General features: G+C 41.7%; 1 protein-coding gene across 2 annotated transcripts in view; it reads left to right on the forward strand.

Moving 5' to 3' along the window:
- Positions 1-2: 2 nt before the first annotated feature.
- LOC126162333 (activating signal cointegrator 1 complex subunit 1) overlaps positions 3-17,553 on the forward strand; it is an 84,886-nt gene continuing 67,335 nt past the window's right edge. Inside the window, exon 1 of one of the 2 annotated variants that reach the window (XM_049918764.1) lies at positions 3-272. In XM_049918764.1, coding sequence (XP_049774721.1) covers positions 140-272 — 133 coding nt within the window. In that variant the 5' untranslated portion in view covers positions 3-139. Of the gene's footprint in view, positions 280-17,553 lie in introns of both variants that reach the window. The other variant, XM_049918765.1, reaches the window with a different exon arrangement.

The following is a 17,553-nucleotide window of genomic DNA, read 5'->3' on the forward strand; positions in this document are numbered from 1 at the left end:
TTGTAGCGTCTCAACCTCAACAAATGAGACTCCAAATTGCGATTACATTTTCGATACAATTCGATTTTTTATCTCGCAAATCGTAGAGTGGGTGTCAACACAGACTGCACAAGCGAAGTGAATGAAAACATAAACAAGAATGGATGTTCTCAGACCTGAGCTCACGTGGGTGGATGGAAAATGCTATCGTGTGAATTTCGTTGATCCATCAGTAACAAGGGGTGGAGGGGACGATTTTGAGACGTATGGTGCGGACAGTTACAGATATGAAGGTACCATGTAGGAATGTAAACTTCGTATTACTTTAACGTGTACATTGCATTTCCTTCAGTTCCAGTAATTCTTGACGATATAATGGTTGTAGGTGATGTAACGTATTTTTAATCGTCACGATGCATGTTGACATCACGTTTGCAGTGAATCATCAGTGTCATGACATATTATGCGGTTTGTGTATCTGCATACTGTAGTTACAATCTAGCATAGTGTGTGCTGTACTGTGTGTATGTTTCAGTTGGTATTAAATTTGTGAAAGTTCTGGTTATATGTATCTATTAATTACTTGTCCATATCGTAAAGTATTATCTTCAAGAACAGATGCAGTGATATAGCTCAAAGTATCCTAATGCTGTATTAAAAATACCAGACAAAAATTAGGTACTCCAGGAGACATCATGTCCAGTACCATGTGACATCGACTGATGCCTCGTTAATAGCTTCAGCGTATACATAAATTTCTTGACATATGCCCCATCCAGCTGAGATCACTAATTTGATTATTCAACCCAAAAAGCTAGCCTACTTAATTGTGTGAATGTTGTTTACTGGGTTTCATCTGCTGTTCCAAGTAATCCTGGACATTTTCTGCAAGATGAAGATTGGATGATACAACAGGCTAGGTGAGATTCTTTGTAGTAGTTAACTGTTTGTCAAGCCAACTAGGTGTATATACAATACTGTGGACATGTCAGTTGTTATAAAAGATGGGGAGTGTCCACAGCATATTCATTCTGAAGATGTAAAAAAAGGGATAACACTTGATCACTGAGAATCTTGAAATAAACATCCTGGTTCATGTTCTTGGTAATGTGAATGAGTGGGCTGAGGTTATGAGAGAGACCTGACAGCTATTCCTTTTGGGATTGATCACTGTTCTTATGGTGTGTTACATGACTGTGGGAGGTACATCATTCTTTGTTGGTACATTTTTCAGCCATGTTGATGCATTAATAAGTTGGTCAACTTTAGTCACTTTATGCCCATGGACACATCCAGACACAATAGTTCCACCTTACTGTGGTGATTCCATACAATCATTCAGCAGATAGACACCATTTCACTGCTATGATGTACGTCAGGTTTGAAGGGTCATGTGACCATCTGTTACCGATGTTACACCATAGGTTGTGTAGCACTCCATTGTGACTAATATGCTCTTCTGAAGGTTGAGTAATCTTTTGTCTGTGAGCCTATATGAACAAAGGTTGAGTAATCTTTTGTCTGTGAGCCTATATGAACACCTGAATACAGGTGTCTGTAAAGAAAGTGTACAGTTTGCTAGAAGTTAGTGAATTTCTGTAAAACATGCAAAAACCCTATAAGAATGGCACCCACTACCTCCTCAACATTAACCAATACCTTAGAAATGGTTTAGTGGATCATAACTGCATGATTAGACATTGTTATGTCAATTCAGTAACTAAGCACAGATGTAACAACATATGTAGGCCCCTACAAAAGATCGATAGGCAATGTGTGTATCAACTCTCACATAACTACATAATGAAATTGATTGAGGTGTGTTAATTATGGCAGAAGTGTTGACATCAACATCAAGTAGATAGAGTATTTTACAGAACTGTTATGATATGACTTCATAATCAGTTTCAGATGTCATTTCTTCACAAAAGTTGAACTAAACTGAAATTTGTCTTGCCATCTCTATTTTATTGTAATGTTGGTTTGGTAGCAGATTTGATTTCTAGCACAGCCCGAGATTTGAGCTTCTGCAGAAGTTTTTCCAGAATGGTGCACGAGTCAAAAATTTACATTTTTTTATATAAATGGTGCAGTGAGTTTAAAAATGCATCATTCCCCAAGAACTAAAGTTAAACAGAAGTACACAAAACTTGATATATCTCAAAGACAGATATAACAACACAAATAATCAATTACTGACAATATAATGTAAATGGATAGATAAATTGTCTACTCACCAATCAGCGACAGGGGAATACACACAAAAGGGTGTAATTTGTACTAGCTTTTGGAACCAGTGGCTCCTTCTTGTGGCAGAATAGTTGAAGGGAAGGAAAAGGACAGGAGCGGTTTAGGGAAAGGGGTACAACTCGGAAAAGCCCCACGAACACCGAGTCAGGGGAGACTTACCAGATGGGATGAGAAGGAAAGACTGATTGTTGGGAACTGCACTGGACGAAATTTGAAAACCTGAGAGCTTAAAGGTGGAAGACAGGGTAATATGCAAGAAAGAGATTGCAACTAAAACATCATGCACAAGTTAATAAGAGTGAAAAGCTAAGTGCATTGTGTGTAACAGAGGTGGGAGAGGGGGACGGCGAAAAATAGACAGGTCAGAAAATGAAAGATGCAGAAAACTAAAATGGAGTGAAGAAAGCAGTTACTGTTAAGAAATGCTGAGACAGAAGAAATTAACGTAAATTAAGGCCACGTTGGTGGTGAGGACCAAGGACATGTTGTAATGCTAGTTCCCACCTGCGGGGTTCTGAGAAACTGGTATCTGGGGGAAGACTCCAGATGTGTGTGTTACCTATATGCCTCACCTGCCAGTTTCCAATCCATCAGACTTCTCTTCTTCAAAACCCTGTAGTTATCTCTCCCTCATGTTTCCTTGGATGGTATCATCTGCCGACCCAACTTCAGACTGCAGCAACATGTCAGACTTCACCTCAAAGAACTATCCCGCCTTCTCCTAAGCTACTTCAACAGTGGTTTTCCCTTCCTGTCTGTTGGCAGCTCCCCTAACAGCCATACCATCAACCACCATTCCTCTTCTACAAAGCAAGCTTGGCCATCCTACAGGCTTCACCTCTGCCTCCCACACCAATAATAACTCGTAATCAGAAGAACCAGTCACAACAGTACAATGTTCTCAACCTCTCACCCAAAGCACTGCCCCCCCCCCTCCCTCCCCACCCCTGAATTATCTGTATTATCCAAGAGTCTCACTTTCAGCGCTAAACCAGCTCCTTTGGGCATACTTTCTTTTACACATAATGTCAACTGGAAATATCACTTTGCAGCACAATCCCAAAATTTTTCCAACAGCAAACCTGACATTGAACCCTGCCTTGAATAGTTCTGACCATGATCCCAACTTGACCCACCACCACTACCTCAGAATCATCCCATACAAGCCTTCCAGCCCCCAGGGGCTCAGCATTCATTTGCTGGGTACGGGCTTGGCGACCCCGGGGTTCCTGAGCTGGGGACTGGTAAGCGCCCCCTGTCCCCCGTCACCGTAAGCTCTGAGTACACTTCAGCGACCACCGTGCGGCGCGGCGGTGGAATGTTGTGTGTTTCAGGGAATGGGGATCTTGGCTTGACCGCCCGGATCGCGAGGATGGAACAAACCTCTATAAAAAACCCCTCAATCTTCCGGTGTGCTCCGCGCCTATGAGATGCATGGCTGTTGAGGTGGAACAGTCGCAAGCGGGCAACCTCTGGGGCACCTGCCACACCCCAGTTGTATAGGGCTTACTCAGGCATGCGGGGCTCTGTCTGAGCGGACCTTTAGTTCCCTAGCTGCTCGTGGGATCGAGATGGAACCCTCGAACTTTTCTTTTCCTCCCAGCGGAAAGGGTGGGCCGCTGGTAGGTTCTAACACCCAATCTAACAAGAGGGCTCGTGTAGCCAGTCCTCCTAATTCAGGTACTAGTAACAGAACGCATTCTGCTTCTCAGAATGTGTTTCTCATAATTAAAAGAAAAGATGGGAGTTTTGAAAAAGTTTCGCCATTTTATATACAGAAGGGCTTAGAGGGTATTGCTGGCACGTTAAAGTCTGTAAAGCGCTTGCGCAATGGCACCTTGCTGGTTGAAACATCTAGCTTCCAGCAAGTCCAGAACCTTCAGAAGGCACAATTTCTTGGGGAGTTTGCGATAGAGACTGTATTTCACAACACCTTGAACTACAGCAAGGGTGTTGTGACTTGCAGAGATCTTGTCGACATCCCCCAAGATGAACTAAAGTTTGAATGGTCCCGGGAAGGAATTGTCGACGTGCAACACGTTATGAAACGGGTGGATGGTGCTCTCATAAAAACTGACTCATTTATTCTTACGTTTAACAGCACCAAATTGCCAGAGCATGTGAAGGCCGGTTTCCTACGTCTCAGTGTACGGCCTTATTACCCCAATCCCATGCGGTGTTTTAAATGCCAACACTTTGGCCACACTACTCTCGGCTGTAAAGGGGAAGCCACTTGCGGGAAATGTGGTAAAGCCGCTCATGAGGGAGTTGATTGCTCCTCTCCTCCCAAGTGTGTCAACTGCTCTGGGGATCACCCTGTGTGGAGTAGGGAATGTAGAGTTTTCCTTGAGGAACGGAAGATCCAGGAACTTAAAACCACCAAACGCATCCCGTACGGTGAGGCAAAGAAAATTTACCAGTCCCTGCAGCCGCCCACGTTCGCTGCTTCCTTTTCTTCCGTTCTGAAACAGCCAGTCTTGAAAACTGATGCCGCTACACAAACGGAGGTTGCTACTGTCAGCACTAGCACCTGTGTTTGTCAATGTACATGTGCTGCTGCTGTTCCTGTGAAGCCTGCTGCTCCTCCCCGGCCTTCTGACCAGGCCGTGGTAGCTGACGTCATGGAACTTCCTGCCCCTTCCCAGGTCCAATATTGTGCCATGCCTAGCGCTTCTACACCCCCTACTGCTTCTGAGGTTTTGGCTCCAATGCCATCTCAGGCCAGAAAATTGAAGCACAAGCCAAAGGTGAAGACTCGCCCGCTAAAGGAGACTGAAGTTGTACAGTCTGCTGATGTGGATGTCATTCTCTCCGACGTCTCTCTCGACTCCTCTTCTGAGGCGATGGAGGTAGATGCCAGACTGGGGTAATCGTCTCGCCCCAAAACTGAGCCTCCACCTGTTGTGGGTTCTCCTCCCCGACAGAAAGTGCGACTGAAGGTCCTCCCGCCCCGATAGATGGCTCCCATTATTCAGTGGAACATGAATGGATTCCGGGCACATGTGGAGGAACTGCACCTCCTAGCACGGCAACGCCCCCTGTGCTTGTGTTTACAGGAAACACATCTAAAACAATCTGATGCTCCTGTACTCAGGGGCTATAGGTTGTATCGCAAAGATGACCTGACTGGAGACAGGGCCAAAGGCGGAGTCGCCGTGTTTGTCGATAATGACCACCACTCCTCTGCTCTCCCCCTGGATACTGACCTGCAAGCAGTTGCAGTTGCAATTTATTCCGGTCGGAGGCTTACCGTTTGCTCCCTTTATTTACCCCCTCTGGATGCAGTGAACTTAGAGGCTCTCACAAACCTTATCGACCAACTCCCCCGCCCGTTTCTCCTCCTGGGAGACTTCAATGCCCATCATGTTCTGTGGGGCTCCGCTTCTATTTGCGCTCGAGGTCGAATTTTGGAGAGCCTCCTAACATCTCAAATGTTGTGCATCCTCAACACAGGTACTCCGACTCATTTCTCTAGTGCTACAGGGTCATTCTCAGCCATTGACCTATCTTTCTGCTCTCCAACCCTCACTGACTCCGTTCACTGGGAGGTCATTGACGATCTACATTCCAGCGATCACTTCCCTATCCGCATTCATCTCCTGGATGGTGTATTGCTGGAGCAGCGGCCACCATCGTGGATGATTGGCAGGGCTAACTGGCCACTGTTCACTCGGTTGGCTGTCTTTGACCGCCACAACAGCGTACAGGAATGGGTGGATCACATCACGCTTGTGATCCACCATGCTGCTGACCTGTCCATACCACAGTCTTCTGGCACTCGTAAGCGGCGCCTTGTGCCTTGGTGGACAGAAGAGTGCCGTTCAGCCATCCGTGACAGGCGTGCGGCTCTTCGCCGATTTAAATGCCGCCCAACAGCGGTCAATCTTACCGCCTTTCGTATCGCGAGAGCCAGGGCACGCAGTGTCATTAAAGAGAGCAAGAAAAGGTCATGGCAGGAGTTTCTGGACTCCATCAACCGTTCCACTTGTTCCACAAAGGAATGGGAAGCCATCCGGAGGATTTCCGGTAAACGCAGCCGTTTACCAATAGCTGCAGTCCTGAACCAGGGATGCCTCCAAACGACACCCAGCGCCATAGCTCAGTCGCTGGCAGAGCATTTTGCACAAAGTACTGCCACTGCAACCCAGGATCCAGCGTTTCGTCGCTACCGTGCGACTGTCGAAAGAGCGAATTTGAACTTTCGGTCGAACGGTTCCGAGGCCTACAACTCCCCTTTCTCCATGTGGGAACTTGAGTCGGCTCTTACTGAGACTTCTGACACTGCACCAGGTTGCGACCGAATCCGGTACTCCATGCTTAGACATCTGCCAGCGGCGTCAAAGGAAATCCTCCTTGAATGTTTTAATCTCATATGGCACACAGGAGTGTTCCCAACCTCGTGGAGGGAGGCAATCCTCATCCCTCTCCTCAAACCAGGAAAGGACCGCACATGTCCCAGTAGTTATCGTAGTATCGCCTTGACAAGCTGTGTCGGAAAGACTCTGGAACGCATGGTTAACCGTCGTCTGGTCTGGCTGCTAGAGACCAGACAGCTCCTTAGCCGCTTTCAGTGTGGATTCCAAAAATTTCGATCCACAGTCGACAACCTGACCCTCCTCGAGGCGGCTATTCAGCAGGCTTTCCTCCGTCAGCATCACTGTATCGGTATCTTCTTTGATATCAGTAAGGCATATGATACTACTTGGAGACACTGTATTCTTGCACAACTGCATCAATGGGGCTTTCGTGGCCGCCTCCCTATTTTCATTCGGTCTTTCCTGTCTCAGCGGTTTTTTCGGACCCGCGTTGGTAACACACTGTCTGATCGCTTTGAGCAAGAGAATGGTGTCCCCCAGGGCAGTGTTTTAAGCGTTACCCTCTTTGCCATAGCAATCAACAGTATAACGTCTACAGTGAGGAGTCCAGTACAGTGCTCCTTGTTTGTGGACGACTTTGCTGTTTTCTGTTCCTCCTCTGGTGTTGCATCCGCGAGCCGTCAATTGCAACTAATGGTGCGGCGGTTAGAGGAGTGGGCTGCAAAGACGGGTTTTAGGTTTTCTGCCGATAAGTGTGTTTGTGTTCATTTTAATCGTTCTCGTCGTCTTTTTACGTTGCCTGCCTTGCATATGGGGGATACTGTCCTACAGTTTGGAGACACAGTGCGGTTTCTGGGCCTCATTTTTGACTCCAGGTTGTCATGGTTGCCACACCTACGTGACTTGAAAGTCAGAACGCTGAAGGCACTGAACATCCTCAAGTGCCTCAGCCACAGGTCTTGGGGAGCGGACAGGGCGCGTCTCCTTCAGTTTTATCGAGCTTTCGTGCGCTCACGGCTGGACTATGGCTGCACAGTATATGGGTCAGCGAGGCCGTCTTATTTGCGGATCCTTGACGCTGTTCACCATGCTGGGATTCGACTGGCTACGGGTGCTTATCGGACCAGTCCCGTACCCAGCCTCTGTGCTGAGGCTGGCGAACCGCCACTTACCATCCGGCGGCAGCTCCTGCTGGTGCGCCAAGCTTGTAAGTTTCTTGCAGCTCCCAGCTCGCCTGCTCACCATCTTGTTGCCCTTCCACCTCTGGATCGCCTTTTTTCCCGCCGCCCCCGGGCTACGTTGCCGTTTGGGATCAGAGTGCACCGTGTGCTTGAGTCCCTCGGTGTGGAGTCTGTCCAACCCCAAATCCTGGGTTTTAACCGCCTGCCACCCTGGTTACTGAAGAGGCCACGTGTGATTTTAGATTTATTGCAGTACAAGAGAGATTGCACTCCTGCCACCGTTTTTACTGCAGCATTTTCTGCTATTTTATCTGAGCACCACGACTATGTAGCTGTTTTTACGGATGGGTCGAAACAAGGGGATTCCGTGGGTTGCTCAGTTGTTTTTCCGGATCGTGTCCTCAAGGTCCGCCTGCCTCCGACTTTTACTGTCTTTGATGCAGAATTGTCTGCGATCTTGCGGGCACTGGAGCCGATGAGACTTTCTTCCTCGCTTAAATTTCTTGTCTGTTCCGATTCACTCAGTGCCCTTCAATCATTGCACCATTTGTATCCGGCGGATAAAGCAGTCCAGACCATCCAGGATGCTCTCCTCCGGCTACAGCGACTGGGGAAGGTTGTAGCTTTCTGCTGGGTTCCGGGGCATGTCGGCATTGCTGGGAATGAAAGGGCAGATCTCGCAGCCAAGGAGGCGTGTCTTGATCCACACGTATCTCAGTGTGCTATCCCGTTGCACGCACTCACCTCGCTGTTGAGCTCCCGAGTCATGTGTCGGTGGGAGGATGAGTGGCTGGAAGTGACTGACAATAAGCTCCGTCTAGTCAAGCCCACAACGCGTGTGTGGTGTACTTCCTTTCAGCCCCGTCGACGGGACGAGGTTCTCCTCACTCGGCTTCGAATAGGCCACAGCCCTTTGACGCATGGCTTCCTGCTCCGGCGAGAAGACCCTCCATTGTGTGGTGCTTGCGGCGTCCAGGTCACTGTGAGCCACATTTTACTGGATTGTGTTTTATTTTCTGACCAGCGGGCCTCGGCTGATTTGCCGGCGGACCTGCCAACTCTTTTAGGCAACACTCGGACGAATGTGGTTAAAGTTTTAAAGTTCTGTGCCTTGTCAAATGTTTTTACAAAGATTTTAGGAAGAGGATATTAATTTGCTCACTGTGTGACAAGCTCGCCCATCTTTTATGTAAGTGGCCAGCCAATGACACTTTCCTGTGTCATTCTTGTTGCTATGTTTTCCCTTCCCTTAGCTTTTACTTTCTTATGTAGTAATTTCTCTCTTTTCCTGCTTTCTTTGAATGTGTTTTTCAGTTTTATTAGGTCTCTCCACATTCGTTCCTTTTAATGTGTGTCAGGGCGCTGATGACCTCGATGTTGAGCGCCCATAAACCCCAACACACACACACATACAAGCCTTCCAAGAATTCCTGACATCGAGCATCGCTTCACAACCTCTCCTCAGGCTTTCCTCAGGTCACTACAACATGACCCTAACCTGCCCTTTGCAGAGCTCCATGCTCTGCATTCCCTAAAAGCTGATGAATCCATCACTATCCTCCTAGCAGGAAAAGGATTTACTACTGTGGTACTTGACTGACAGGAGTATGTTGGTGAAGGTCTACACCAGCTGTCTGACGTCTCTACATACAGCATCTGCCATCAAGATCCCATCCCTGAAATTTCAACTGACCTGGAGTTCCTCCTAAAAAGCTCAGGACCCTCACAAGGACTTATATGTCAATCCGTAGAACTTTTTACCCCACCCAAACCACACACTCCCACATTTTACTTACTTCCTATGATCCACAAAACCCAGTCATCCTAGCCGTCCTATAGTTGCTAGCTTCAAAGCACCTACCAAACCTATATCTGCCTTAGTTGATCAACAACCACAATGCACAGTACAAAGACTTCCCACATATATTAAAGATACCACCTAGTTCCCAGATCGTCTGAAATTCGTGCCCGTCCCACTCCCATCACTCACGTTGCTTGTCACTATATATGCCATATCCCTCTATACCAGCATCCCCCATGTACATGGTCTGTCTACTGCTGAACATTTCCTCAGTCAGCACCCACCTGATTTCAAACCTACGACATCTTTCTTGCTCCCTTAATCAGCTTTGTGGTTACCAATAATTACTTCAACTGTGAGGGGCAGACACACTAACAGTTCATGGTTATGGCCATGGGAACCATGATGGGTCCTTTGTATGCCAACCTTTTCAAAGGTTGCACTAGGGGGCTTTCCTGGGATCCATAAACCTTCAGTCTCTGGTTTGGTTTAGGTACACTGATGACATCTTTGTCGTATGGACAGGTGGTTAGGCTGACTTGTTAAAATTCCTGGAATCTCTAAATACCTTCTCTCAATTAAATTTCACATGATCCTATTCTGAATCCCGTTCCACTTTTTGGATGTTGATTTCATCCTCAGCGAAGGCCAGCCACACAATTCTGTCCACATCAAACCTACTGACAACTAACAGTACTTACATTTTGACAGTTGCCATACTTTCCATGTCAAACATTCCCTCCCGTACAGCCTTGAAATTCGAGTCAAACATATTTATTTGTTTGCAGCTCTTTACAGCAATACACCACCACTCTCACTTGAAAACTTTCTATCATGAAAAAGCTACTATTGATTTATATTGTTATAAATTATAATTTGGTGTATTCATCCTCAGTGTCTTGATCCGCTGCTGCAAGTTGTCCTGTGGTACATGTTGTCAACTGTACTTGACTGTTAAGTCAAAATAAACAATACTTAATAATTTTTTTCTTTCAGACAACTTTATTTTAACTCAAACAAGATGTACCTACATGTTACATGCACAAACTCATCTCATACAATGACCTCCTCTGCTAACATGGCTGCCCCTATGTATATGATTCCAAACAATCCTCATCCTTGGTATTGTTAAAAAAGGGCTTTTTAACAAAATTACAATTAAAGCTCTCATTTGAAAACCAATGACACATATCAACAATTACAATAGCTCTTATAGAGTAAATACAAAATTGAATTTTCAAGTATATAATAACTTAACTGTGTATAAATGCTCAGATATGTGGTGTTAACAATCTTGTTACTATTTTTATTAATTAAAAAAGGTTCATGGTTCGGGGAATGTTCCTATCATTTACAGGATATTATACAATTATAATATAGTAACTTGTTTCTTTGTATCCATTCCACAAGTATATGTTTACTCACACCCCTATGTCAGAAATTACTGTTTATGTACAAAAAATAAGTGTTTTTTTAAATTGGTTTCAATGGGCTGTTACATTTCAACACCCCCAAAAGGGTTCGTGCAACAAAAAGTTGTGCAAAACCTTTTCTGGCAGATCGATGAAACAGTGCTCACTTTGCAATCAATGGGAAGAACAAGCAATTTACATAAGATATGAGATCAGATTTCTGCTTAATCTGCAGAGTGAAGTGTACACATACATCATAATGAAATTTGACCTACATTCGCAACCAAATATGTAAAATCATCATAAATTATTTTGTATCAGATTCAACTAGATTAGACAAAATATTAATTAATAGCACAAAGAAAGAACAAGTTAATTTGCAGAATTTGTCTGTAGCATGTATTTCAGCATGAATATGAGGTAAATCTATTCCAATCAGGGAAATTATCCAATGGAAGTTAGCTAAATTGGCCTTGTTTCAGAATAATCATGTCTGTCATTAGAGCCTCCTGGTTCTCCTGAGTGCAATGGAGACACTGGTGTGTATAACTCTTTCTCAATATTGCCGATGCATTGTGGAACAAGCGGTAGTATCGGATACTACAATACTCAAAATCCATATTAAATTGTACTTGCAACCTCCTAATTTAGGCAGGTGCACCAAGTTCTTCTTATTAATGCACAGCATTAGACCATAGTATACCAAAGTGTTCAGTCTCCTCTGTGTGCAATGAGGAGCACTGAACTGAAGCTCAAATAAATAAATAAGAATAAAAAACTGGAATGTGGCTCATATTTCACTCTGTATAACCATCGTATTTCGTATAATTGATTGTTTTGAATAGAATAGTTCAATTTAGCAAAATTCCAAATGTTTATACTGTAACTTTCCTGTCTTAAATCTCATTTTGAAATTTAACTTTTTCTTTGATAATGTATCACTAAAATTTATACTAGTACAAAATTCTCAAGTGCCACTGCACTAATCGCTGCACTTTACACTAACATTAACACATAATATGGAACAATCTCACCTCCACACACCGCCATCTGGGCCAACCAAATACAATTCTCCACAGAGTCCACTTGGACCATCTGTACAAATATCGACTAAGTCACAGTACACAGACTGTTTCAGAGCTCCCTGGTTCATCAAATACATTATTGTAATTTCTTGAAGTATAGTTCCTTAGCAGTGAACATAATTCACTCTACGTGCACAGAATGAAATGTCTGACCAATGACCAATCTCTCCATATTTCATTTCTCAAGACACTTCCAATGTTTCCTTCCCACCTTTACAATCATTCAAACATTGATTAATATATTACCTCAGGAAAGTTAGTGCAACACAGTTCTTGCTTTTCCTTTTCAATAAGTACTAACATATAACAGAATGAAACACAAGAGTACAGTTATATACCACTAAATGTTCACCATTTTAGGTGTCAATACACAATAATTGAATCACAAGTAAGCGGTACATCATGACAGAAACATGGTTTTAAATCATCCATCTCAAAACAAAATTAGCAAAAGTGTATTATCAATTATATCAAAGATTATCTATACATGTGACATTTTTGGAACTTAGTATATTTAATTCTGCAGAAATGCTGGCTTGTTTCCAGATCCTCGTATACAATAGGCTTTAGTCAATAACAACAAGAGCTGACACAGTAAATGAGAAGGGTCTCAGCAATAGAGACATATGCATGTAGACAGAGGCAAGGATAGCTTGGTACTCTGATGAGAAGTAAGAAATGAAATAGAAGATTCGAAGTGTTGGAGTTGAAGAAGAGAGGATGACAGACCCCAGAGACAGGAAACCCCCCTACCCAGGACCCCCCTGTTCCAGTACTACACTGTGATGTGGGAGGGAGAAGTGTGTTCAGCATTCCCTGCGGAACGGACTTGCGCAGCTTCACCTTCCCAGTCCCCAAAAATTAACCCCAACACACCCTATTGACTGATAAACAATTAGCATTTTGCAAGACAGAGTAATTGACATCTTTAACTCTGTGTTGGTTAATTCAAGTAACAAATGCTAGATACAACCAGCTGACTTACAAGCAGTTCCTCTAATATCTGATTTAGATCAAACATAATTAATTACATATACATGAAAATATGGAAACCGGTGTTGGTTAATACAGGTGTCGAATGCTAGATACAACCAGCTGACATACAAGCAATTCCTCTAATATCTGGTTCAGATCAAACATAATTAATCACATATACATGAAAATATAGAAACCTGTGCCATAACTGATACATAAACATGGGAAAACTAAAGCAAGATACAGAAATACTCGGTTCCTCTGATATCTGTTGCAGCTCAAACATAATTAGTACGTAAACATGAAAATATAGAAATAAGGTACAGAAATATCACATCAAATCACAACAAGTTTCAGATCCATAAATAAACAGAGAGGAATGCCTCTTTGGGGTGATCATCCAAGTGCAAAAAACGTTTTTTACTTAGAGTTTGTGTATGTCACATCCATTCTTATCTTGATACTACAGTAATGATTTAAATAGCTTTGGGCTTACATCACCCACATTTACCCAGGGTATCCCAATGTCCCTGTAATTCTGTTCACTTACTAAGGCCATATGTTCTGAGTTAAGAGCTTACATAGACAACTTTAAAAGGACAAAAAAAGGAAAAAGGAAACTTGTCCTACATCAAATACTCAAATAAATTCATGTATACTCAAAATTTAATCTGCTTAGCTATCTTTCCTAACAAATAGGCATACCATAAAATCTAAGACTAATCACAGGAATAAAACAAGTTCGCCTCTATACAAATATGAAATGTTAAAAAGAAAATTAATCCAGTTCCCATTTCATGGTGGACAAGAAACATTAATAGATAGCCTTTCAGACATCAATATTCATGGTAAAATTATGTCAGACATAATGACTGTAACACCTAAGGGACCAAAAGACCTTACTTCTGTAGAAGTCAAACTCAGACTTTAGAGCGACTGAACCAACATGAACATTTCAGGTCAGGAAACCACAAGGGTGGATAGAGGGATTTGCCCACAATAACTGTCAAAGGCATCATGTTTTCTTAGCTTAGATGTTGCCATTCCAAATTTTCAGCATCTTCCTGTAGAGACTGTAAGCCAACATGGCCACATGCAACCGTAGAATCAGATTTACATTGGTACCAGCAGGTTACTTCCAGAACCTATACTGCTCAACAACCATTTGACAGTCTTCTCGTAGATCGTCCCCACATTAGACATGATGCAGCAACATCAGATCAGACAGCAAAGAAAATCGGGCGTAGGTAAGGGTAAGTTCCAACATAGGTTAATACGATGGGTGAAGTAACACAGGTTACATTTGAACGTGTCAAAAGTTAGGACTCAAATTGGTTAGTTCAGCCATTCTAAAGGTATGATTTATACATTTCATTATCAGATAAGGAATAATGAATAATCTAGACTCCATTTGAAAACAGATGTCTGCAAAGACAACAGCTTTACCATGAATACAAATCCTGATGACATAGCTTTGCCTTTGCTACTCATTACGTAGGAATTGTTTATGGCCATCAGAATTCAAGTGATATATCATCATAAAATTTAACTGGTTTTGATTAAGTACATCACATTAGATATAAACCTAAGTCCCTAAAGTATTTATGTTAGAGAAAATATATACAAGTTTCTAGATTGGTGTCATACAATAATGTAACCATTTAAAATCCTATAATCTATTAATATATTAAGATTGACAATTTTCAGTTTCAGACTATAGGCCAACCTAATGGGTGTATATTCAATTCAAACATCCTGCATCACATGAGATATGTAGCTGAGCAGTTTCCCAATTTGAGCAGATATTATGACAAAAGTAATATACATAACACCTTATATCTATATCAAACAGATGGTATAATATATACAGATACCAGACATGTAGCAAACATCATCCCTATCTTATAGTACTAAAAGGTAAAAGAATTATTAAACAAGACTACCAATGGCTGACCATAATGCCCATTGAGGCAGTAGAAATAGCATTAAAAGAAAAACTGTATGAATCTCAAAACCTAGGAATCAGAAACACTTCTGTCCCAGTAACTATTTCCAACATAAATTTCCATTTTCTTCATGCTCCACAGACGGAGCCATTCAACTAATATAAACATAATAAATTTCTTCCTGAGAAATGTTCGTTTGCCATGTACACAGTAGTTCCAATGAATAATATAGACAAGATCATGGCACAGAATATTTTCGTATCTGATAGTGATTAAATATCGTATCCAGTGACTTTCACGTAATTGGTATAGTAACCAGACAAACTAGCTTGCCTATTCAGTCTTAATGTTTAAATCAGAACACATATAAGAGACTATAAACAGTCTAACCTAATTGTAATCACATCCAAGATGTAAAGTGATAGAATTTCACTATAACTGCACAGACATCATAAGTAAACTTCAAACCAACCCTCCTCAAAAATCGTACATGTGTTGCATTATTACATTTTCTGACCAACTGTATTCATTTAAACAACATTCTCTCTCTATTAACTAATCACTGACTAACTAACTATTGGAGGACATGGATAGTGGAAGGAGGGTCAGTTTGGACAGAAAAGTAAGAGAGAAGCTGCCAACCTTCTGAGGAAGTTTCGTCAGGATGTTTTGAGGTAGTCATCATCTGAAATAGCATCTGTTCTTACTGTCCTCATGAAATTGTTATGCCTGTCACTACATGTTTCATCAGAAGTCATAGCCTTGAAAAAATAAATATGGAGATTGTGTTTATGTCTTGCCTTCTTCTTTGAAAATGGAACTGTACATGGTTATAGTGTAATGGACTCGTTGTATGTATGTTTGAGTTTGCTTTGGTAGCTATACTCATTATTCAGGGTACCATACAAGATTTTGAGCAACATCTGTCAGACATTTAATATCCATACCTCACAAACAGCCAGCCAAATCCTATCATGATTGCTTTCATTTCCTACAATAACTGGATTGCAAAATGCACCATATACTAAATTACTCTGTTCATATTTTACTGGTACACAGTAGCAAATTACTACATGATGAATCTTAATAAGAAAAATGGATATCATTTTGAAAATACTGGTTACAAAAAAAAAAAAAAAAAAAAAAAAAAGAAAAGAAAAGAAAAAAAAAAATGAGATTGGTGTCATTTTGTTCTCCACACTGAAAGTTAAGTGCCTGGTCAAGATATAGTCTTGTACCTTACATGTTGCACACTGTATACTCCAGGATAGTAGAAGGATCCTAACTGCTCTTACTAACTAGATAGGGTAGTAGAAGAGAAGTGATTCCAGAAAATATATATGGAGTCACTGGCTGGGGCAAGGCACCATAAGCCATATGGTGTATCTATGTAAGTACCACAGACCCCATACCTGTTAAATTTCACTGCAAAATTACTGAAAATTTTCATCTCCAGACTTTGCCTTGACTATGTAGTGCACATAATGTAATCTCATCTCCTCAAATCACTTTTTTAATTCGTAATTCATGATGGATATAAGAATTTTTAAAAAAGTTCAAATATTCAGTGATGACAGAGATTAGAATAAATTTATTTCTATTAATTACTTCACTTTCACAGGATTGAAGTACTTACCTTAGGGTTTGCTAAAGTATACAGTATGATCTTGACAGTGCATTGTAAGACGCATTTCAAATAAATTCCCGATGGTTTGTCAAATATCGCAGAACTATACAAGTCTGTATGCATTTGAATGTGGGTTTTCAACAACTTCAAATGGTCCTACATAAATATTAAACAACCTCCAATCTATGCCAGGTAAAAGCATACACAAATGTTCAGATATTCACTTTTCAACCCCCACTCTATGAATAGACAAAAATATAGGCAAATGTTTACACACAAAAAAATAAATGTAAACTACAAAAAAATATTATACTGTATCTTCAAATGTGTTAAGTTAACCGATTTTTCACTTCTCACTGTTTGAATTTACAGAAAGCAGTGGACATTAATTGCACTTCTCATGAGTTATAATTTTCTTTCAATTAGTATTTTCATTACTACTGGATCAAAATATTCATAGCGTAGCATGACACGGTATACAACACGAATTTGTCTGTGTGACATAGAGTATAAATTCTTCAGCACAAGTTTACTATTTGCTGGTTGTTCCTTTGGTTTTGTAGTACTTTCACTAACTGGGTAATTATTTTTGCAAATGTCCCTCAAATCTGTCTGCAAGCTACTAATTTCAACACATACACTCCCTTTCCTCACTACTTATTCACATTCACTGATTGAATTACTATTCTGTACCTGTTCCAAATTTTCAAAACAACTTTCTTTCCCTAAATATACATTTTGACAAATTTAATTTATGATTTTAAACTTTTGGTCACTAAGCTTACATCTGTTACTATAGTCACTACATTCAGACACAATATCACAAACATCTATTGGCAAAATTAAACTATCGTGTACTTTTCTACTTATTTCAAAATCATTATTCAAGCTTACATCAGAGTTTCCAGAATCATTCAGCATACGATCATCAACCTTAACTTCTGCATATACCGTTCCATCCAAGTCTGTGAGCAATATAGT

The sequence above is a fragment of the Schistocerca cancellata genome, chromosome 2 (assembly GCF_023864275.1).
Source record: "Schistocerca cancellata isolate TAMUIC-IGC-003103 chromosome 2, iqSchCanc2.1, whole genome shotgun sequence".
Lineage (NCBI taxonomy): Eukaryota > Metazoa > Arthropoda > Insecta > Orthoptera > Acrididae > Schistocerca > Schistocerca cancellata.